The following is a 22,612-nucleotide window of genomic DNA, read 5'->3' on the forward strand; positions in this document are numbered from 1 at the left end:
TCGTCGAGTCATATATAAACAAACATATGTACAGATAACCAACATAAGGATATACATCGAAGTCACTGAAAAAAAAGTACAGACCACAACGCGGGTATCCATATCCGTATCTACATCCGTTTCTCTACTTCCGTAGTCGATTACCGTGCCGCCCGGAGAAGATGGGTATCGTGAAATGTCATGGGGGATGGGATATGCGATACCGAGGCAGGGACATGGTCCGATTCCTCTGGTTCTGGCTCTGCGGCCGTAAGCAGGTCCCATCTACTTTGGTTTTGGGCGCGCCAGGATGGTGTGGGTCCCGAGGGAGGTGCGGCGATGAGGGGGAGGAAATTGCTCATGTTGATGGAGCAGTCGAGGCCAAGGATGCTTTTTGAGCGATTGAGCAGGGTGGGGAAGAGGTATGAGGGGGAGCCGCGGATGCGGGACAGGGTGCTGAGGAGGCCCCAGAGGAGTTCGCGGGGGTCAACGGCCGATTCGGCGAGGTGGTGGGAGGCTTTTGAGCCGAGCGAGCGGGTAACGTCTGCGACGGCCATGCCTATGTCGAAGAGTTTTTGTTCCTGGAAGGAAAGGCAAGTCAGTCAAGTCAGTCGATTGGTCGGGGTTAGGAAAATCAGGAGGAATTGAAAGACTCACCATGCCGATTCCGTGAGCATCGACAGATCCCTGGGATGCAGCACCGATGACGTCCATCACGGCTTTTCCTACCAGGAGTGGGAGATGGAAGGGAAGGACGGCGTCCTCTCGCGACCCGGGCTGCGAGACGTGCGCCATGGAGAGCTTCCAGATCGTCGCCTGCAGCCACTGCTGTGTGACGAGGATGTCGACTCTTTGGATTTCTACTACCCCGTCTAGCGACATGGGTTTGCAGAGACTCGACTGGATGGAGGATATGGGAGGCATCTCGGAAAAGCCATCCCCGCCACCGGCAGAGATCCAGTCGTACAGGCTGGGAGTCAGTTTCTCGAACATGTTGATTAGATTAATGAAGCCGTAGGTCAGAATGGGATCGTCCGAGCAGAGGACTTGCGGTTTGTGGATGGAGTTGCGTAACATGACCGGTTTCGCTTGCTGCAATGCGTAACCCCTGAATCACTCAAGGTGTCAGATTCGGCTTTCGAGCAGCAATTCCCCGTCGGATGCAGATAGACTCACCTCTCTGTGATGAAGAGCAGCCAGAAGACACGCCTTCTTTCTTCTGCTTCTTCAGGACTGAATTCGGAGTAGGTCACCTCCCGATGCAGGCCAAGGGTGAAGATCATGGATGTAGCTTGGCACAGGTAGAACCACGCCTTCTCCTGTTTGTCGAGATTGCCATAGCAGGCAAACAGGAAGATTGATGTCAAAAGACTCTCGATGCTGACTTCATCTACCGGATCACACTCCTTCCTTGCCCGTACCGCCTCTGCGAGCAACTCTTCCCCTGACATCATGTACTGTCCCTCAGTGTTGAAGGCAGAGGGGTCCATGGCACCATCAAACTTGAGCTGTATATGAGTCGCGGCACACAACGAAGCCAGAAAAGCATACCTCCGCGAAGAGAGTCTTTCCAGCTGGTGGCAGTCCGCCTGTATTTCCTCCTTCCGCACCACTGGCATGATGGGAAAAAGGTATTTGAAGTAGACGTTCACATGTGCCAGTAGAACAGGTGACGAGAGACGTCTTGGAAAAGGAGAGCATTGACCGGTTCCAGACTCAGACATGGAGTTAGTCGAGTCGGGGGATGAGACAAGTTCCGGAGGAGCGAGCCGTGTCAATGAGTCCAGGAACTCTTGGGAGTTGAACTGGGCATCCGCAACGGAAAACGGAGGAGACGTGGGAGAGGCTCCTATGGGGTAACCTCCGGCCTCTGGAAGGAACTCTTTGTCCAGAGTATGCTGTCGAGGGCCATAATGCAAGGTATCTCGAGATCGTGAAAGGAGCGGATGGATAGGAGCCAGAGGATAGAGAGTCCGGAACTTGGGGCCTTTACGGCGCAGAACATCGCTGTAGGAGCAGGAAAGGAGGAGCCGAGAGCACTTGTCGCACGGGAGCTCTCTCGAGCACTTGATCTTTCGACGCCTACAGTTGTCGCAGGCTTGCTTGCACGGTTTCTGTTCGGATTTCGAGGGGGTATCACTGGGGGAGTCCATTGCCAGACACGGACACAAGCAAATTTCTTAGGGAAAAGTGAAGAATATAGTATGTAAAGTCAAGAAGAAGATATTACGGACACGACCTTGCATGACCAGAAAATCTCACCGTCTTGAGGCCATTGTAAGTCGCTTCTCATAAGACGATGACAGTCACATGTAGAATTCAGCCATGAATACAACCATGACCAGCACGATATGAAAGTAAACAAACAGATATCGAGGTTGAAACAGGAGATAAATTCAAGAAGGGGAAGTAGATCATGAAAAAGGACAGGAAAAAAATCTGGGGAAGAAGCGGGGAGCTGCGAGGAGCAAAATGAAGCCTGTTTAGAGCATTTTTGAAACCAGTGATAGACTCGAATCGATACTACCTACTATTCACAGTTCTATGCAGCTGTACTGCAGGTACTAAGGACGGGCCGAGATCAGGGCACAGATGTCTGTAATGGGCGTATGGTCGTATTGTAAACTCGTATCCATTGACAATGGTCAATACGCCAAATTTGTTCACAGGGTACCTTTCTTGGCTAGATCAGGTCAGGTACATAAATACTGTTTGTAACTCATGGTATTCTTGGTAACGCATATATTAGATATTATTAAGCCTAGGGGCTGTGTGCCTCTTGAGGTAGGAGCCCCGCGTTATCCTCATCATCCACTGAGACTTTCACTAGAACCTTCATTGGAACACGATGGCAGCAGCATACGAAGGAGGAGTTGTTTAAATGGCTCTTGAAACCCACTAACTTCTATCTCCATGCGCGAGAATGCACAAGAAACCCTTCATCCCCACAGTTTTTACTTTACATCAGCCCCCGGATCTCGCCGCCACCTACCGCAAGGTTTCAATCGTCGGCATTGTCATGGAGTAGGGAGATGCAACATGTAGTAAACTGGATAAGAGGGGTTGATTAAAAGGGCTAATGCCAGCATGGTCTACGAACCAACCGATTAGACATGGTGGTATGGATGCGTTATTTTGTGCAATGACCCTTCGAATAGCAGATAAAGAAGGCATCAGGGATAAGAGTCATACCATCATATGTGATGACGATGCATTCTGGTTTAGGTGCACCTAGTGGATCTAAGAATGGTTATTCGTAGGCATCCTAGTTGCCATAAGGTCGAGTTGATGTCGATGAGTGTAACCAGAATACAATGGCGCCTTGCTAGGCACTGACTAGGTAAACTTAGACCAGGACCACAGCCCACAGAACGAATGAGAGCCCATCCAACTGCCGTTTTTTTGCTTTGGTCCAGTTTGCCGAGGGGAGGCGTGCTGACATTCACCTTAAACACGGTTTCGGGAAGCCGAGGACAAGTACGAAATGACAAGCTGATGACTTGCCGGTTATAGGATCATGGGATGGTTCCCCCAGCTAGAGCTTCTTGATTGCCCCCGCAGTCAGAGAGGAGAATATCTATGGTCATAGGTCGCAACGGATGGGTTTAAACACGGTTGACCCACGAGGAGAGTTATACTGAAGTGAGTCCATTAATATCCCATTGATATCATACGGATGAGATCAGACAATGCCAGTCTCACGGCCCTCACCGAGAGATCCAAGTGGGATATATTATCAATGATTCGCATGCAACGTTAACCAACATTATCCAGATATTTCTACTGCCTCGGGAATTTATCGGGCTCACAGCCAATCAAGGCTCTGGTATCAGATGATCTGTGAGCGGATACAGGTAGGTACCTTAGTGTTCAGGAGAAGGACATTTGTCACCAATGAGGGTCCTTTTCCTGTCCTGCAACCTGATTACAGAGGGTAAAGCTTGAGGGAATTTTATTGGTTTGGTTACTAACATGTACGCCCACTAGTTACATTATTTGATTAAAACGCTTAGAGTGTGGCAAATGCTGCGGAGTAAGAGTTAACTTCGAGCGTCTTCCCTGGCTCCGCCTGCTGCGAGTGACTTTGGTATATTCTCGGTCCGACATGTAATTTTTGTTGCATTGGTACTACAGGTTCGAATATCGGCTGTAATATACCCTGTAACATCACTGTATCCACAGGCGGCGCGAACTCCGGGCTCGGAGGAATGCTTTTCCGGCCCCAGTCCCTTTCTACTCCCTTCTCGTGCATAAGCTTTCCCCCAGTCCAGTACTCCAATTATGTTAAGCCCCCGCACGAGCCGCGAGTGGACAAGCAACAGAGCCAGAATAGGAAGCCCGATTCCTAATAATCCTGCGAGATGAAAGCTTCTCTCTCGTCCCAGCTTCCAGTTCTGGGATCTTCTTTGCGGAGCTCTGCTCGGGCATTTGACGGACTAATTCATCATCAGTATCCCAGGGATCTTCGCTGAGTCTCTACAGTCAGGCCAGCATACCACGCACAGCAGTAATGTAAGTGGGGTTCCATCACAAAGGCAGGAATTGGCTGTCCAATGTATCTGCTCCGGACCTGGAAATGATATAAAGGTGACGATCCCTCGCTGGAAATGACGTTCAATTTTCTTTCGGTCAGCAACAGCACGGTTTGGTCCTGTTTTCCTGAGACTTTCACCATGGCCAGCCTCCTAGGCCTCGTCGCCAGTGCTTGGCTCCTCCCCACGGCCTATGGCGCAAGCCATTCGCTTGCGCCTAGCACGTCCGCAACCTCAGCACACGCGCAATACACTTTACCCTCTTCTATTGACGTTGGTGCTCAATTGATCGCCAACATCGACGATCCCCTTGCCGTCGACGCGCAGTCTGCGTGTCCGGGCTACAAAGCCTCAAATGTGCACCAGACATCCCAAGGTTTCACCGCCAGCCTACAGCTCGCGGGCGACCCATGCAACGTCTACGGGACAGACGTTGATTCGCTGTCTCTGACAGTGGATTATCTGGCCAAGGACCGCCTGAATATCCAAATTGTTCCTACCTACGTGGATGCCTCCAACGCTTCTTGGTACCTGCTCTCGGAAGACTTGGTGCCCCGGGCTCAAGGCTCTGGTGTGTCCGCCTCTCAAAGCGACTTTGAAGTGAAGTGGTCCAATGAGCCTTCTTTCAACCTGAAGGTCATTCGCAAGGCTACTGGAGACGTCCTCTTCGATACCGAGGGCTCCGTCTTGGTCTTTGAGAACCAGTTTATCGAGTTTGTCTCTTCGTTGCCCGAAGGTTACAACCTGTACGGTTTGGGAGAGCGCATGGCCCAGCTGCGGCTCTTGAGAAACGCGACCCTAACCACCTATGCAGCAGATGTGGGAGACCCGATTGATAGGTATGTTGCTGTTGAAACCTAATGAACGAAGTCCACAAGCTTACCATCAGCTCTCCAGCAACATCTATGGACAGCATCCGTTCTATCTGGACACCAGATACTATACCAAAGGCGCGAATGGATCCTACTCGCTTGTCAACACCGACGAGGCAGACATGTCGGAGGATTATGAATCATTCTCCCACGGTGTTTTTCTGAGAAACTCTCATGGTCAGGAAGTTCTTCTGCAGCCCCGCAACATCACTTGGCGCACAATTGGTGGTAGCATCGATTTGACTTTCTACTCCGGCCCCACGCAAGCGGACGTCACAAAGAGCTACCAGCTCTCCACTATTGGACTTCCTGCAATGCAGCAGTACAGCACCCTTGGATTTCACCAATGCCGCTGGGGCTACCGGAATTGGTCTCAGCTCGAGGAAGTGGTCAACGACTTTGAGCGATTTGAGATTCCTCTGGAATACATCTGGTCAGTCTGATTTCTGAGTTTATACATGTCTCTCAGTTTCTTTTGTTTACATTCCTTCCAGGAGCGACATCGATTACATGCTTGGCTACCGTGACTTTGAGAATGATCCCGAACGGTTCTCCTACGATGAAGGCGAGGAATTCCTGAACGAACTGCACAAGTCGGGACGACACTACGTTCCTATCGTTGACTCGGCAATCTATATTCCCAACCCCGACAATGCATCGGATGCGTAAGTCCTTGTTAACTGATCCCCTTTTGTTAGATGGTCAAGTTTCTCACGAACGTCCTGAATTCCAGGTACGAGCCTTATGCTCGCGGAGCAAAGGATGACGTTTTTATCAAGAACCCGGATGGCAGCCTCTACATTGGTGCAGTGTGGCCGGGATATACTGTCTTCCCCGATTGGCACAACCCCAAGGCATTTGACTACTGGGCGAACGAACTTGTCACTTGGTCAAAGAAGGTTGCGTTTGATGGCATCTGGATTGATATGAGCGAAGTATCCTCTTTCTGCGTTGGCAGCTGTGGAACAGGAAAGCTACATCTGAACCCGGTTCACCCACCATTCCAGCTTCCTGGTGAACCTGGCAATATCGGCTACGACTACCCCGAGGCCTTCAACGTGACGAACTCTACCGAAGCGGCCTCTGCCTCCGCCGCCTCTGCCAGCCAGGCTTCGGCTGCTGCTGCTACCCAAACCGCCACTACCTCAACGTCTACATCGTATCTGCGGACGACGCCCACACCGGGTGTCCGTGACGTCAACTACCCTCCTTATGTGATTAATCATGTTCAGGAGGGTCATGACCTTGCCGTTCACGCCATTTCTCCCAACTCTACCCATATGGACGGTGTCCAGGAATACGATGTTCACAGTCTGTGGGGCCACCAGATCCTCAATGCCACCTACTACGGACTGCGCCAGGTCTTCACTGAGAAGCGACCCTTCATCATTGGTCGGTCTACCTTTGCTGGCTCGGGCAAGTGGGCCGGTCACTGGGGCGGTGATAATAACTCCAAATGGGGGTCCATGTTCCTGTCCATCTCGCAGGGTCTGTCGTTCTCGCTGTTCGGTATACCCATGTTCGGCGTGGATACCTGCGGTTTCAATGGCAACACTGATGAGGAGCTCTGCAGCCGGTGGATGCAGCTGTCGGCCTTCTTCCCCTTCTACCGCAACCACAACGTCCTTGGAGCTATCCCCCAGGAGCCCTACCGTTGGGCCTCTGTCGCCCAAGCCTCCAAGGCCGCCATGAAGATCCGCTATTCAATCCTGCCGTACTTCTACACTCTCTTCCACCAGGCCCACACCACTGGCTCTACCGTTATGCGCGCTCTCGCCTGGGAGTTCCCCACAGACCCGTCCCTCGCCGCCGTCGACACCCAGTTTATGGTCGGTCCTTTCCTCATGGTCGTCCCCGTGCTCGAGCCCCTCGCCGACACCGTCAAGGGCGTGTTCCCGGGCGTCGGCAAGGGTGAAGTCTGGTACGACTGGTACACCCAGACCGCCGTTGACGCCAAACCCGGCGTCAACACCACCATCCCCGCTCCGCTGGGCCACATTCCCGTCTATGTCCGCGGAGGCAGCATCCTGCCCATGCAGGAACCCGCCCTCACGACCAGAGACGCCCGTAACACCCCCTGGTCGCTGCTCGTCGCTCTGGGCGGCAACCAGACCGCCTCTGGCTCGCTGTACCTCGACGACGGAGCCAGTCTCAACCCGTCCCGCACTCTCGGCGTAGACTTCCAGGCTACCGGCTCGAGCATCAAGGTTTCGGTCAAGGGTGCCTGGGAGGAGAAGAACCGCCTGGATAAGGTGACGGTCCTCGGCGTGGCTGAGAAGCCTTCCGCGGTGACGTTCAACGGCCGCAATGTCCACCCTGGCTCGGTACAGTACAATGCCACCTCCAAGGTGCTCTCTGTGCAGGGACTGCACAGCATGACGCCCCATGGCGCTTGGGCTGGGGACTGGGTTCTGAAGTGGTAGTTTTCTACAAATCATACCTTGTCTCGTAGGAATAATTTAACGATTGTATAGCTATACAGGCTGATATAGCTGAAGAACTAGCTCCTTATTGTGGACCATAAAATATATATATATTTATATTACTACGAAACACTAATTGAAAATCGTAACCTGAGACAGTAGACCTATGTGTAAGCAACGCAGTAGCCCGAAAAGCTCCATAGGACTCTTTGGTCACTATATATAGCTAGGAATTGAATCACCATCTCCAGACGGCATTGATCGTGACATTGGCAGCACCACACTCGTTCGGCACCACATATGCTCGATTCGGCCCTTCTTCCCAGATAACCTTACCATCCACCACCCTCTTCCGAATGAATTTGTATTCAAACTCCTCCCCAGCATCCAACATCACGGTCCCGTACCACAAGGGCGTGATGTTCGAGTATTCATTGGCTTCCAACTTCAATGCCTGATGCCGAGCATCCCACTCGCCCAGCGCGGGGATGGATCCGACGAGGAAGATGTCCTCGCCAATGACGGTGGTTGCCATGATATTGAACCGAACTGCTACGGTACGCCTAGGGGAGAGGCACTCTGGGCTGGGCCACTCGATCCGTTTAACGGGGCGGTAGGGCCCTCGTGCGGAGGAAGGGGTGCAGACTTGGGGAAGGATGGTGGTCGTGTTTGAGAGGGAATGTTGGATCTGTGATGTGGAAGGATTGAGAGCACGTCTTCGGGCTTGAATTGCAGTAAGGAAGGATGTGTAGGACCAAGTGAGGTCTTGCGCTGAAACGGGGGAGCCATCGTAGCGCGAGAATTGCTCTGTCATGGCGCCATTCGGGGGCGTGTATTTTTGCTGTGTGGTTATGTTAGTACTTGACACGATTCTGGCAGAAGGGTCGAGGGTGAACCCCTTACCACGACGCGGAGAAATCCATCTGCGTAATCCCTGACTGCTGCAGTTATAGAGGCAAATGTGCTGGTGTTCTTCACGTAGGTTCCAACTGTAGCTGATGGGTACAAGTCTTTGAAGAACGCGAGGCTTATGTTTGTAACGGTGAGGGATCCCAAGCTTTCCCACTGGTAAAGTGCATCGTATAGCTGCTCAGCTGCCGCCAAAGTGCACAGATACCAAGGGTGTCCACCTTGATAGACATCCTCTGGGTACCGACCCACGGCTACGGCTTGACCCCAAGGGATGCCTGCGTTGATCGGGTAGAGCGAGCGGAAGGAGTCTACAACCTCTTTGTGGCTTGCGAGCGCCCGATCAGAACACGGTTGGAACGTCTCTCCGTCGCAGCCCGCATTGGGGTCAAAAGTATGTATGATGCCTAGTAAGGAATTGGCATCTTTCCCGGACCGATCACTACACAGGTTGGCCAGTATGGACGAGCCAGTCCAGTAAGTCTGCAGGAAACAGAGAACTTGCGGTGCCTGTGACTGGCAGTTCGAACAGGTTTTACCAAGCCTCTGGGCAAGGGCTGCACCCTGGCTGAGGCTTTGATGTTGGACTGCCGTGGTGAAAAATGAGGAGCCGCGAACTTCCTCCCAAAGATCTTTTGATTCGGGTCAGTGGATTATCCTCCCGTATCTGAGAAACGTACCAAAAGTAGACGAGTTCCAAAACTCTGTCACATAGGAAAGGTCATTCTGAATGATTGGCCAGACGCTTGACTCAACAGTAGAGAAATGACCATTATCCTATTAAAATCCTCGAAGTTAGGTGGCTCGATCTTCACCAAAGGCAGCAAAAACATACAATCATCAAGTTTGCATAGAATATCAATGTTGTTGCTCTCAGTGCGGGCCCATCACTCTGCGGACGCCCCCAGGAGCCGCGGAATGCCGATCCATCCACCCTCAACTTGGGTTCCCCCAGGCCACCGCTTGAAAGATTTCCAGAAGGGTTAGAGACAGTCTGCAAGTGCGCCTGAGAGACTATATAGTCCTCTACGATTCTTTGGAGTGCAGTATCGTGATCGGCGGCAAAAGAATCGACGAGGTATTTGATGGTGAGAGCGGCATCTCGAGTCCAGGTATAGTAGTCTCAACCACAGGTCAGCCTGGAGAGTTGCAGTGAATGAAGGAAATTATAATGGTACGGAGGAAGTAATCACTCACAGTCCGGGTTGCTTTGACTAGGACTAGCAATGACGATGCCAGAGCCAGCACCTGTCGCCTTGGCCCCGTTTGGTCCGATATTGTTGAACACACCGTCGAGGGCATACGAAGTTTCCTGCGCTAACCATGACTCCAAGAGATCCGTCGTCTGGGGCGTTATTATTGCTGGGATCACAATCTGAGCGGGGTCCGAGAGAGCGCTGACAGTGTTCAAGACGCCTATGGCGATCGTCAGGAACTGCCTCCTCGTCATCTCGGTCAGACGCGGTGTTTCATCTTTCATTTCATCCGAAGACTGCTTCGCATGCACAGCTTTCACATGCTTTTACGGATGAAAACTGCCTTGAGTGGATCACAGTAATGATGATGGAGAGGAAGTAAGGAAAATAAGACGCGAAGCTGAGCGGTCACACTGCAAGACTCAAAGAAGGCCGGAGATCAACCACCTGACGCCCCCTTCTTGCCTGCATACATGATACATCACCATCTCTTCCCCGCATCAGCCTATCGGTGCAAAATGCGATCGGTCCATTTTCCGTATGTGGCGTCGAATCAGCTGCTATATTTCAAAGACAATGTTGATCTTCCTCTATCGAAGCTGCAAGGGCGATGAAGTAGTCCACTAACTGAATACCGACCGGCAGATCCTCGTGCTGGATGACCAGGGGCGGACATTCACAGCGGATTTATCTCAATCCTTAATGGCACTCTCGTCCGCTTCTGAGGTTATTCCGCGAGATATTCTTGATCGCTGACGATTCGAGACGGGTGGAAACCGTGGAATACGCATTTGGTGGTGATCTACTGTCTGTTGATATCCTGCTGCACCTTTGTCGGAGGCTTATAAAGCCCCCAAATGAGACCCCTACCTGGCTCTTCCCAGTTGTGACAAGAGAAGAGGATCACGGACTAGCTCAGTGAACAGCACGGTCAGCATGCCTATACGCTGGTTATCCTTGATTCTCTCTTGCCTTGCTGGGACAGCTTTCGCGGCCACTCCAGAGCAATGGCGATCCCAGTCCATCTACTTCTTACTTACGGATCGATTCGCACGGACTGATGGTTCCACGACGGCCTCGTGTGATACTACTGCTCGAGTCAGCTACACGAGCCTCCCTTCACAAGCCATGGTGCACTGACACGTGAAACAGAAATATTGTGGTGGTACTTGGCAAGGCATCATCAAACAAGTCAGAAAGCGTTCTAACTAGTGTGGAGATTGAGAGTGTAACAATGACTGATTTGGGTCCATATAGCTCGATTATATACAAGGCATGGGCTTTACGGCAATCTGGATAACCCCAGTCACCGAGCAACTTCCCCAGGATACATCGGAAGGCACTGCATATCACGGGTACTGGCAGCAAGACATGTGAGCATCAAGTCATCCCCACATAACTCGTATCAGTTTTTGCTGACTCGGTAAGTTATTCGGTCAATTCCAACTATGGGACCGCTGACGACTTGAAAGCCCTGGGGTCAGCTCTTCACGACAGGGGCATGTATCTCATGGTCGACGTGGTTGCTAATCACATGGTCCGTTGGGTTCAGCCCGCTGATGTGCTGCTTGCTGATTGAACCAGGGATATGCCGGTGCAGGCAATTCGGTCGACTATAGTCTTTTCAGCCCTTTCAATTCTCAAACCTACTTCCATCCATTGTGCTTCATCAGCAACTATGATAATCAGACAAACGTGGAAAATTGTTGGTTGGGAGACAATGTTGTTCCGTTGGCGGACCTTGATACTACAAAGTCGGATGTCCAAAAGATTTGGTACAACTGGGTGGGCTCTTTAGTGTCTAATTATTCCAGTAAGAACGCACTCTTGGTGTCTGCACAAGACAATGATTGACGGATATGACACAGTCGACGGCCTACGAATTGACACTGTGAAGCACGTCCAGAAAGATTTCTGGCCGGGATTCAATGACGCTGCAGGCGTCTACTGCATCGGGGAGGTATTTGATGGAGATCCAGCATACACCTGCCCCTACCAAGACGTCCTGGATGGAGTGCTGAACTACCCTACGTGAGTGGCAAACACATAATAGACCTGTGCATCGCCGTGCATCTGACTAGAGCAGGTATTATCCGCTTCTGAAAGCTTTCCAATCCACAAGTGGCAGTATGAGCGACCTCTACAACATGATCAATACCGTCAAGTCGCAGTGCGCCGATTCAACCCTGTTGGGCACGTTCGTGGAAAATCACGATACCCCCGGTTCGCATCGTAAGTTTCTTCCTAGATTCATCGTCGCTCCAGCGCTCTGATGGATCTCGCCGCAGGTATACCAACGACATGGCTCTCGCCAAAAGCGCCGCCGCATTCATCATCCTCTCCGATGGAATCCCAATCATCTACGCCGGCCAGGAGCAACATTACAGCGGCGGCACGGATCCCGCAAACCGCGAGGCAGTCTGGCTGTCCGGCTACTCGAAGACCAGCGAGCTATACAAGCTTATCGCGTCAGCAAACGCCATCCGGAATCACGCCATTAGCAAGGACCCGGAATACGTGACTTATAAGGTACACCGCACTCACTTCCAGACCCACTATATGCAACCAAGCCCGTGCTAACTCAGACCACAGAATAACCCCATCTACAAAGATACCTCCACCATCGCCATGCGGAAAGGCGCCGACGGAGCGCAAGTCATCACCGTCCTCTCGAACCTCGGTGCTTCCGGAAGCTCCTACACGCTCTCACTGAGCGGAACAGGCTATGACGTCGGACAACAACTGACTGAGGTCTTTTCCTGTGCCACGGTGACTGTAGATTCAGACGGGAAAGTCCCCGTTGCCATGGCTAGTGGCTTGCCCCGGGCGTTTTACCCGACGGCTGGGCTGAACGGAAGTACAATCTGTGCCTGAGCAGCAGGGCATCGAATAAAGGGCGATGCGGTTTCTCTGAAGATTTCACGGGTATTGGATTCTTTGCGTGTGTGTGTGCTGTCTAGGAGTTGATATATATAAATATGAACTGCATGGCTGCGTTGTTTTGTATCGATCAATATGGCTAGTACTGCCACACTTAAATATATATTGCGGAAAGATAAGATATATCTTAGCGAGAGGAACAAGTGACCCTCGAGGGTTCATTGTTAGACAATGCGCCCTTGCGATCGAGTTTTAGACGTCCGTGCCATAATTGACCTTCAAAAGCAGGATTCAGACTGGCAATTACAGCTACAGCCTAAACTCCTAAAGTCTCCTACCTTAGTCGTTACCCCTCCAAACGAAGGATCGATAGACTCAAGCAATGAGTACTCGGACATCTTGATTACACCTAATGAAACCTAGCGCCAGAAAGCCAGAGCGGATTTTTAAAATTAAACGCCAAAGTCGAATAAATAACAGGGTTGAAAATCGTCCGACGCCTGGAGGTGAAGCCTGCTTCACGCTGTGGGAAAGAAACTAAATACATTACTGCCGCGCTGTATGGACGGCTGTTTCGCGCACGAGGCGCATTCATATTGGTCACAGTGCATGCAAGAACTCCATGGACGTTTGACAATATCAAAGTATCGCTGTACGAAACGCTTGCAGCTCACCAGCTACACTGGTGAGCATATCGGGCAAGGAGTGAGGAGGAACTTCCGGCATCAGATGTTCCAAGCCACCGTACTCCCCCATCATGGTATCCATCAGAAATGGTATCTGCTGTCCCATGCTCAGTTTCCGAGTATCCCCGAACGCACCTTTGACTGCAGTATTTGGGTTAGGACCTGCTGCGCAACGCCGCTTAAGCTCTGTGATTGTATATGAGAAGCGGTAGGCAATGTGATCTTCGTTCGGCGACAAATGAAGCAGGAAGGTTTGGACCTGGTCGATAAGCGGATCCATCGGGCTAAAGTCGCAGAGATTCAGGGCGGCGTAGCCCACAATGTAGTATATCTGATCGGGGAAGGCGAGTGCGTTTGGAAACCGGACCAATAGGAATTTTGAAAGGATGAGGCGCGAATTACGAAGGATTTCTGAGATGAGGTGTTCGGACTCCCAATGAAACCTCAATGCGGTTCGATAGAGTAGCAGTTGGCAATACCAAAGGCTAAGCTCTAATGTCGAATGTTGCTCGCCAGCTGCTCAATCAGTTAGTCCACCTCCTATCATATGATCAACGGCAATTTACTTACTTAAGAGATGTGCCCACTCCATCTTCCAGCGTTCGATTTCCTCGTATTCAAAGTCTCCCAGCCGCATACGGTGGCTGAAATTCTGCAACTTTAGGGCGATCAGATATAGCTGGATCTCCGCCACAATTTTTCCATCTTCAAATGTAGCAGCTGGGTGCTCAAGCAGTCGTGGACAATGCTCCAAGTACCTCTGCTGTATGTGAAACGGACGAGCGTTTCCAATGGCAGACCTAGAGGCTCTCTTAGCAAATGTCGGGAAAACCCTTGAATACGATGAACACATACTGTAACTGAGTCAGGCATAGAGCATTCCACAAGCGTAGTTTTGCGACCATCTCACTGTCCACAATAAGTTCGGCAGGAGCATGGTTGAGAAAGTCAAAGGAAATGATAGCGTGGTTGATCGAGATTCCGCTCAGCAACCAACTATCCATGGGGGTCTCCTTTTGTACTGCTGTAGGCCATAAGGCAAGAAGAGCAAGAGCCTGAAGAGTTTCGTGCTTGAGTGGTGTATTATTCCAGAGGACGTTGACTGCTGCATGCCGTATCTGAAGATACATAGCATATATTACGGATGATGGTATACCGGGGACGTAACGAGATGCTAGCAGACAAGCTGTACTATAGAGCAGCGGATCTGTAGCTCTCAACTCATTATGAATATCTGACGGATTGTCGATCGAAATCCAGATCCCAAAATGATCAACAAACCTTCGGGATGAGCAAATTAGCGAGGAGTTTCTCGAGACAGGTCAAAATCAGAGTGAGGAGAAGGGATTGGCATACAATTGAATTAATTTCTGAGATAATTTAGGGTCGATGATTCCCTTGGTGAAAGGATCACCGAGTGACCTCGCATCCGCAGGTAGGACATTTGCCTCTCCCATGAAGTCGGACTGCAGGTCCTGAAGGAGACGGATAGGTCTAGGAGCGAAGGAAGACGATTGACTTCCTTCAATCGAAGCGGTATCGTCGGTGATCCCACTCCTTGTTAACATGGATACCGAGCTGCCAGATATACTGGGCGACCGGTCCATCATCTGTCGCATCATGCTAGTCATTTCTGTCATACTTCGTTCCAGCGAGTTGAGGCGCTCTTCAATGGACGGAATAGCTGCCGTGGCATCCGACCACATTGAAGCATTATCTTGAAAGCGCTCAGCTGTCTCAGGCAGCTTGCACTCTATCCTGCGAGGAAAGAATGTTCAGCAAAAATTCGATCCCAGCCGGCCAATTGAAGCAACAGAGATCTTCAGGATTTGGACACCTCGTATCCTTCAATGTAGGATTTCTTATGGTACGAACCTCAAGGAGAGACAGCGGCGGCAAGCATGACCGCGTGGATCTAAATCGCACCGGGTCTTCAGCTTGCGACAAGTATTACAGGCCGTCATTGATCGTCGTATGCGACCTTTTGGACGAATTGTCTCGCCGCTGGCACTGGATTCTGGTCGGCCGCTGCCGTCCGCGACATCAACATTCAAGTTCTCCCACGCGGGGATCTCAAATTTGACATCTTCAACAGAAGTGGTGCGCGTCATGGCCTCAGAGTATGGGGTACTGATGGATCTGCAACCAACAATGACTATGACTATCTAATAGGCGGAGAGGGAACAGACAGGTGTGGGAATCCAGAAAACGAAGATCCAGCGCAAATCATAAGTAGCTTGGGCATGTGGAGCGAGACAATTGCCTTTTAACAGGCCATGATGGGCTAGGGGAATGAAATGGTGTTAGCTGGCTAGCCGTTGACGAAATAGGCTCCGCTGGAAGTTGGGTATTGTGCGCCGCCACGGCCGGCCAACCTATTTTGAACCTGGGGTAAAAGCTAATCAGGGGCGCGATGCAACCAAGAGGCGCCTCTAGCGGGCTTCTAGAAAAGTAGAAAGAGGCAGAAGAAGGTGGTAGCGATACTTGCAGGCTGCAGTCAAAGAGGGGTTGACTGACATGCGCCATCTTAATCCTCCTGCATCCGATGAGAACCGGATTCTCTGAAATTCCCGCTTTCAGAGCAATGAGGGGTTAGAATTAACGATGGAAAGAAAAGGAGAAAAGCAACCCCAGCACGCAATTAGTTGGAAGACATTGTCCGGGACATTTTGATTTGTCGATAGACAACGTTGCTTATCTTGCTCATCCAAGATGGTAATCTTGCGGAGGGTCTGGATGCTGCATCATGGCGGTTGAGTCTTGATTTTCCCACAGTGGAGCAGCGATATCGATGGGCCTCTTTCTGGTCCCATCATCCTTAAGCAAATTTCCCTTCACTTGTCTCTTCTGTTTCGCTATCACCTTGTGGGTTTGAAAAGAGACTAAGCCATTTAAATTTAGTATGGCCAACCCGGATAGGGGAGATCATGCAAATCAGTCTTGGGCGCCTGCGGTTGCAAAGCATGACTGGTGACTGGTGAGCAGGCGCGATCGTCGCCGAATTGTATCTATATCGAACCAACCAGTGCGGAGATAGCCATTATCTATCCCAGACCGCCGATGCTGTGATCTCGACGTGGAATAAAACGGCTAGTTACGGTAATAATTTTGCCGGTTACTGCCTGGTCGGAGATTAATCTCGATCCGCCCCAATAGGAGTGTTGCATATGGTACAAGTTGATGCACCTTTCGTGTTCGGGCTGGAAGCCATGGGAAGCTTCTGAACAGACTGGTCCTGTGAGGAGATGTCACTGTTCATCAATTAGTTATGGAAACATGGCTTCGCCTGGAATCCTGATTCGCTTCTGCACTTGTCCTGCTGCAGCCCACGGTCAGGTACTTGACGAACAGCCTTCACTTTCCAGGATTCAGTGATCAGTAGCGCAGGACAGGGGTTCGACTGTCCAGTGTAAAAACACGCCGTAAAGTCGCATTGGTCAATCATGTGCCATTGGCCAGCCCGACAGGCACCGGACATTAACAGCTGACTTGTGGACCCTCTGTGAATCAGAATAGGCTGCTAGGATGCTACCGACATCCCCGCATGAAAAAGTCTCAGGCTTATGAGCCCGTCCAGACAGAATAAAATTGGTAACTGAAAGTCAAGGCTCTGGGCCACTTTAGCCAGAAGACCATAACTCCTGTCTAATTAGGAAAAAGGCCTGTCCAAACTTACTCTTCAATTTGTGGAAACACAAAAGGCCGACCTGTTGGAAAGGTACAGGCAATGCCAAGAGGCTTTAATTAGTGTTCGAGATTCTGTTAAGCAATCTCTAGCGCAGGATTCTACCTCGGTCACCGGCGCATAGCTTATTTTGGAAGGTGGCAAGCCGCAAGCAACAGCAGATGTCTGAGCGTAAGGGAAAAAGGCGCGTTTTGGGCTAGTTCGTGCCGCTAGCATGTGCCAATCACCTCACCGGTCCCTGTGAGTTATTTTGTTGGACAAGACACTTGGAGCATGAACTGGCGGTCTTGAAGAACAGGGATCATGCTTAGTGTGCCTTCAAGTGAGAGGGACAGGCGACAGGCCCCCTGCACGGATGAATGCCAGCCAATAGTTACTCATTTTTGTGATAGACGCCAAGCCAGCCCTCGTTCTTCGCTCCATCGTGCTGTCCAAGTGGACCAGTGGGACGCTGGCAACAATTGGCATGGCCCTTGGCAGCTCATCTCATGTACTGTGTACACCCCGCAGCTTTGATAAAATGGTTGCATTGAATAGGCATGTCTCACATGCTATCGCGCAATAATGCGCCCAATTGACCTTTGGAAACGAAAGATCAGCTATCACACCACCGAGACCAAGACATAATAATATCGCAAATCTGAATGACTGAGGGCTTTCGGAGAGCTCCGACCGTAGAGATAACGCAATCACTATCGAGGATTGTACCTGCATCCGAAAGTTTGTTGGAGATTGTCCTTTGTCAATCTGATTGCTTGATGCTCGGATGGCCTGATCATGAAGATTTCTTCCCAAACTGTTGCAAGGCAGCAAAGGATCTGACTGCAGAGAAGCAGAAGAGGAATCTGAGGGGAAGCTAGTGCGTATGGGCAAATCAAGGCCCAACTTAGTCTTTTCCCTTTTTCTTGCCTTTCTTTTTTGGCTCGCTCATTAGGTGGCACGCTCGTATCTGGCAAACTTTCGCGATCGACGATCACCCTCCTAAGCCTGTTGTCAAGTGACTGGTGGTGTGAAGTCAATCTTTCAACATCCAGTGGGAAAGTAAGATTCAGCTTGATGACAGAAGGAAACCGGTAAGCCGAGATCAGTGCGCATCAAACCCATCTTGTATGTTGACTAGCCCAGGAACGGATGTCAGATCAAACAGATTTCGTCAGAGAGAAGAACTGAGGCATTGATAAACTGGATGTTGAGGACATTCTGTAGAATAGATATCCTTACTGCTGTGGTTCTCTGCGAGTATTAATACTGTCGATTGAAGAGACATGAGAGGGTCTAGACACATGATATTTGCTTCCTCAGGCAACATACGACTCCATTCCGTGCAGCCAGTGTAACACTATAATCCTGGCCAGTCCTGCTTGGTAGAATGCATTTACCTAATGTTTTCAGGAAAGGGGCGCCAATTCGTCCCAATTCTGCAACGCCCAGGAGTAAACAGAGAAAATTTTTTCCTCTTGCAGCAATTGAGCGATCTTGGCCGGATATCGACGGTCAAAACTTCTGTAACGTGTTCCCAAGCTTTGCATTGAATGGCTCCTTGCCATTGCCATGAGCGATACTAACCTTGATAAGTGTACCACAGGTTTGAACTGACCGCACCCTGCGAGACCCTATACCTAGCCAATCCGTCTAGAATGCCCCAGCAAGTGCAAGCGTTACTCCTTCCCGACTACCTCTCCATACATCGGGACCCTGGAGGCCAGAAGCAGTCAGAATAGAAAGCAATGCCAGCTTTCCAATGCATCTCTTTTTCAGCTCTCATTGACGGAGGCCCCGGCTGGACGTCCGGCGGTCAAGGCAATTGAAGACAAAAGAAGACATTTGTGGATTGCCACTAGCGATGGACATGGTCGACAATGCTCAATTTCTCGATTTCTCTCCTTCCCATCCTACAAGTTGGGTTTTAGCGAACACTGGAAGATGATGCGCATCACACGCAGAGAAGAGGATGAGCGCTGAATCACAAAGACAGTCGAAAAGCCTACTTGAAGCGAGCATTGCTCGCTGAAGGATACATCCGGCGGACGAAGAATCCTTGTACGTTTCAGCTTAGGACTCTGGAAATCTAGACTGAATGGAAAGGGAATGCTACCTCCTGCGCTAAACACTGCGATGAAGGCTTCCGGTACATCAATTTCGACCTCCTGGCGCAGAATCAGTGGAGTTAACCGGAGTGACGAACGCACGCTGCCTGCTGCCTAGTATCCAGCCAACATGTTCACCATGACATCGGTACTCGGTGGCCTCGCTACATCCTGAGCGCCAGTAACACGCTCACGGTCAATATGTGCTCCAAGCGGTCAAAAAGAATTGAGATAATGCACCGCTAATATCACTCTTCTCGAATTTTGGCCGGGATCTCAGTTGCTTGTAGCGGAGACAGTGTGGCCGTATGCCTTCAAAGCCACACCGGAAAAGAAAAAAGTCCCTTCAATTCGACAGGATTGCAACTACTACAACAGTCAAGCATCATCATTTGTTACAATGGCCCATGATTCCCATTTTGCGGCCTGTTGAATATGGGATCTTCTTCGAAGGCTGCTGCAAAGCTGAGATCAAACAACGGTCAGTACAAGACGACACATCATCGAAATGATTGGGAGAACAAGTGCAAAAAAACCATTTCTTAACAACTACAATCGCATCGGACTTGTGTGCTCCTTCGGTCTTCCCAAGCTGTACGTGGAAACACGCGCGATGGAGTGCATAGTGCGTGTCTGGACACGAGCAAGACCGTGTTTGCCTCGAGTAGACAATAACCGTCGCAATCAAAACAAAAGGACTTATCTCTCAGCGAAGGAACACAATAGAGTGGCTTTAACACTATTTCAGCTATTCACTGGGCGAATTTTTCCGGTGCCAGCCACAGAAAACACCAATGATTGGTGGGCCATGGCTCAGAATTGTTGTTCAACACTGCATTCACCCAATTTGGCGCACGTCGGATGACCGCCGACAGGAGCCCTGGAAGTGCAGCGATTATGTATTGTGGCCATGTTCCTTGTTTGGTGTAATGATAGAGGACTTCACTTCGAGGATTGGTCGTGCTATCGCAGGTAGACAGCGGTGAGAAGCGCAAAACCGGGCGGAATTGAGGAACGCGCATCATTGAATCTCGTCCTTACATTGAAGCTGGACCCACAGCCAACATTGTCTTCTGGCAGGGAGATTGAGAAGAGATTAGCAAACAGGTATCGGGAGGACAGGCGCGGAAAATGTTACTCAATCTGGCATCTATCGAGAATCTCAGCAGTGCATCACAATGGACCCCGACATTGTACCACGCAGGGTTTTTGTTGGAGACTCGAACGAACGAATAGTCCGTCTCGGCCCTGATTTCTGTATATGCTCTGCAAGGAACCCAGGTATACACCGATAAACAAATAAAACGTACCAATGTGACCAGAAATGGAAATCCATCAGGGATAAAGGGCGAGTACGTTGGCTATATGCCATTGTATTGGATGCAGTAGCCACACAGGTAGGAGAAACCCCTCCAGTGGCACTCCGTCTCCCCGTCTGATTCTGACAGGTTTCACTTCTCTCAGATACACTTTTTTCCTGTCCTTGATCCCAAAGAAGAGATTAGGGGGCAGGCCTATCGGACTCAACTACCGATAGTTGGTGGACTATCACGAAGAGACTCGAATATTGAAATATAAGGACCTCTGATTTCCCGAGAGAACAGGAACCGAGTAGGTACCATGACAAATACCGTGCCTCGGTGAGTGTTGTATAGATCATGATTGACGAAAAACGTGGCCCTCGTGGTGAACACATCCTTAAGCCACAATTGCCAGAGTCCTCACTTCCAGAAACTAGTCATCGTGGAGCCGTCAGGGTATAGACGGTCAGCGATGATGCCACGCCGATTGTCTTAGACACAGAGAACCTTACGAGACAAAAAGCATGACCTGGTAAACGGCCGCCAGACGATCATGAAGTTCGTGGACTCCTGTCTACAGGGAAATCAGCCGTCGATCATCCGCACATGACGGGCTAGTACAGTGTGACCCGACGAACACCAAGTTCACTGCTAACCGACCCGATTACCCAAGAGTTGCGAAATCGAAACGGGGCTGGAGTGAGTTAATGTTTCTAACCATCCTACCAGGGAACTGGGGTGGCATTTTCACTACGACTTATTCCAGGAAGTACTGCGAGGCGGGGTAAGGTCGCTCATTCGAGAGGGGATGATTCGCCAGCTACGTTTGGGACTATGAGACAAATCTCGGACTATTGGATTCAAGGTTCCTCAGTTCCCAATATGGCAAGCTCGAAGTATCGAGAGGTTGGGGAAACTTCGGAGAATTGCAATCAAGTAAATGGGCGTTCCTAGTGGTTTAAGTATGGGGGGCGTTGGAAGACTCGTGGAGGCGTAGGCTTGTGGATGAGATATCATGAATCCAAGAATGATGTCAACGGCCACTTCCCCGGGAACGTGATAACAAGTATGGAGCAGTGGCTAAGAAAATAATATGGAGTAATCTTTAAATGTTTGAATTGAGATTCGAAGTTCGAACCCAAGAGATTTTTGAGATATACGCCATACCCGATACAGTATAAGGCAACCCGTGAGCAACGTGTAATTCAAAGTTCATACTATCCCCGGTGAGGCATATCTACCGGCCGTCCACTACTGTGGAGGTTTCTGGATAAGTAGCAGTCGATAGATACGTACTACCTTAGTAGATGGCGAAATAAGGCTCCAAGTGACAACGGCAAGGACTCTTTATGTCTGCGCCAGAGATGGCCCAGTTCGAACCAACCGAGAGTGAGCCGATCCCAGGTACCAGGAATGCTCTCGGTCGAAAAAGGTGACACGGCAGCCAAAGATGACAAATTCCAGCTGCAACCATTCCAACTTCACAGAGGTACATCCCGAATCTTCGGGTAGATGGACGATGATCTCCTGGACTGTAGGTAAGGTAGATCTGTTCTTCAACGCCGTTACCGTTCATTCCACTAATCTTTCATGGTAGCAATTCTCAGGGGGGCAGGCGTGTAGTACGTTGCAGGGAAACATTCCGATCCTATCCCGTCTTCGAGAAGGTAGATTCTTCACCCTGCAAGATCCAGAATTGATCTGCACACTTACTCCGTACTCCATTCATGCACGATCTGAGTCTTCTGTGATGATTGGTCCTTGAGGGTGACTGGCTGACTGCACTAAATCTAGTAACTTACGTAGTATTTATGTAGTAAGTGGGTACGCCTGGCAGTGGGACTGTGGCAGGCTGGCAATCAACCCCCTAGACTCGCTATACTTATCTAGGTAAAGGTAGTAGATACCGCCTGAGATACCTTACGCCGGGGTTACGAGTACTCAGTATCCCCTACCTGTTATCCCGCTGTACGGAGTAATAGTGTATCTACTAGGCACATCCTACAGTGCAAAAACTAGTGGCGACTGGCGCCCTGTCAGGCCCCATTTCAGCCTCGATCCG

At 50.4% G+C, this 22,612-nt stretch overlaps 5 protein-coding genes across 5 annotated transcripts; 2 read left to right on the forward strand and 3 right to left on the reverse strand.

Annotated features, from left to right (window-relative positions):
- Position 1: 1 nt before the first annotated feature.
- P174DRAFT_442630 (putative C6 transcription factor (AmyR)) lies at positions 2-2,423 on the reverse strand. The gene is made up of 3 exons (XM_024827621.1): positions 1,156-2,423; positions 637-1,087; positions 2-560 (listed from the first exon to the last, which is right to left on the reverse strand). The coding sequence occupies exons 1-3, from the start codon at positions 2,130-2,132 to the stop codon at positions 141-143; spliced, it is 1,848 nt and encodes a 615-aa protein (XP_024681353.1). The 5' UTR covers positions 2,133-2,423; the 3' UTR covers positions 2-140.
- A 1,949-nt stretch (positions 2,424-4,372) lies between these two features.
- On the forward strand, positions 4,373-7,903 carry P174DRAFT_391276 (glycoside hydrolase family 31 protein). The gene is made up of 4 exons (XM_024823511.1): positions 4,373-5,350; positions 5,409-5,816; positions 5,878-6,048; positions 6,117-7,903. The coding sequence occupies exons 1-4, from the start codon at positions 4,587-4,589 to the stop codon at positions 7,804-7,806; spliced, it is 3,033 nt and encodes a 1,010-aa protein (XP_024681354.1). The 5' UTR covers positions 4,373-4,586; the 3' UTR covers positions 7,807-7,903.
- Positions 7,904-7,928: 25 nt separating this feature from the next.
- On the reverse strand, positions 7,929-10,309 carry P174DRAFT_442633 (putative glucoamylase/glucan 1,4-alpha-glucosidase). The gene is made up of 5 exons (XM_024827622.1): positions 9,913-10,309; positions 9,551-9,837; positions 9,396-9,492; positions 8,710-9,347; positions 7,929-8,647 (listed from the first exon to the last, which is right to left on the reverse strand). Exons 1-5 carry the CDS (start codon positions 10,163-10,165, stop codon positions 8,045-8,047), a joined length of 1,878 nt encoding a protein of 625 aa, XP_024681355.1. The 5' UTR covers positions 10,166-10,309; the 3' UTR covers positions 7,929-8,044.
- A 538-nt stretch (positions 10,310-10,847) lies between these two features.
- Positions 10,848-12,785, forward strand: P174DRAFT_372290 (alpha-amylase; the record flags this gene model as incomplete). Its single annotated transcript, XM_024822423.1, has 9 exons — positions 10,848-11,009; positions 11,064-11,102; positions 11,169-11,284; positions 11,340-11,448; positions 11,496-11,724; positions 11,780-11,942; positions 11,998-12,147; positions 12,200-12,440; positions 12,504-12,785. 9 exons carry the CDS (start codon positions 10,848-10,850, stop codon positions 12,783-12,785), a joined length of 1,491 nt encoding a protein of 496 aa, XP_024681356.1.
- A 645-nt stretch (positions 12,786-13,430) lies between these two features.
- On the reverse strand, positions 13,431-15,588 carry P174DRAFT_421806 (Zn(II)2Cys6 transcription factor domain-containing protein; the record flags this gene model as incomplete). The annotated part of the gene is made up of 5 exons (XM_024824986.1): positions 13,431-13,993; positions 14,048-14,277; positions 14,333-14,758; positions 14,834-15,235; positions 15,353-15,588. The coding sequence occupies 5 exons, from the start codon at positions 15,586-15,588 to the stop codon at positions 13,431-13,433; spliced, it is 1,857 nt and encodes a 618-aa protein (XP_024681357.1).
- Positions 15,589-22,612: the final 7,024 nt, after the last annotated feature.

The sequence above is a fragment of the Aspergillus novofumigatus genome (assembly GCF_002847465.1).
Source record: "Aspergillus novofumigatus IBT 16806 chromosome Unknown P174scaffold_5, whole genome shotgun sequence".
Lineage (NCBI taxonomy): Eukaryota > Fungi > Ascomycota > Eurotiomycetes > Eurotiales > Aspergillaceae > Aspergillus > Aspergillus novofumigatus.

Coding starts and splice junctions, on each gene's coding strand:
- P174DRAFT_442630 (XM_024827621.1), bottom strand. CDS start 2,132: ATGGACTCCCCCAGTGATACCCCCTCGAAATCCGAACAGAAACCGTGC. Junction 1,088..1,155: donor CTGCTCTTCATCACAGAGAG/GTGAGTCTATCT, acceptor TGAGTGATTCAG/GGGTTACGCATTGCAGCAAG. Junction 561..636: donor ATGCTCACGGAATCGGCATG/GTGAGTCTTTCA, acceptor CTTTCCTTCCAG/GAACAAAAACTCTTCGACAT.
- P174DRAFT_391276 (XM_024823511.1), top strand. CDS start 4,587: ATGACGTTCAATTTTCTTTCGGTCAGCAACAGCACGGTTTGGTCCTGT. Junction 5,817..5,877: donor ATTCCTCTGGAATACATCTG/GTCAGTCTGATT, acceptor CATTCCTTCCAG/GAGCGACATCGATTACATGC. Junction 6,049..6,116: donor CCCGACAATGCATCGGATGC/GTAAGTCCTTGT, acceptor CCTGAATTCCAG/GTACGAGCCTTATGCTCGCG.
- P174DRAFT_442633 (XM_024827622.1), bottom strand. CDS start 10,165: ATGACGAGGAGGCAGTTCCTGACGATCGCCATAGGCGTCTTGAACACT. Junction 9,348..9,395: donor TTGGAACTCGTCTACTTTTG/GTACGTTTCTCA, acceptor CCGAATCAAAAG/ATCTTTGGGAGGAAGTTCGC. Junction 8,648..8,709: donor ATGGATTTCTCCGCGTCGTG/GTAAGGGGTTCA, acceptor ATAACCACACAG/CAAAAATACACGCCCCCGAA.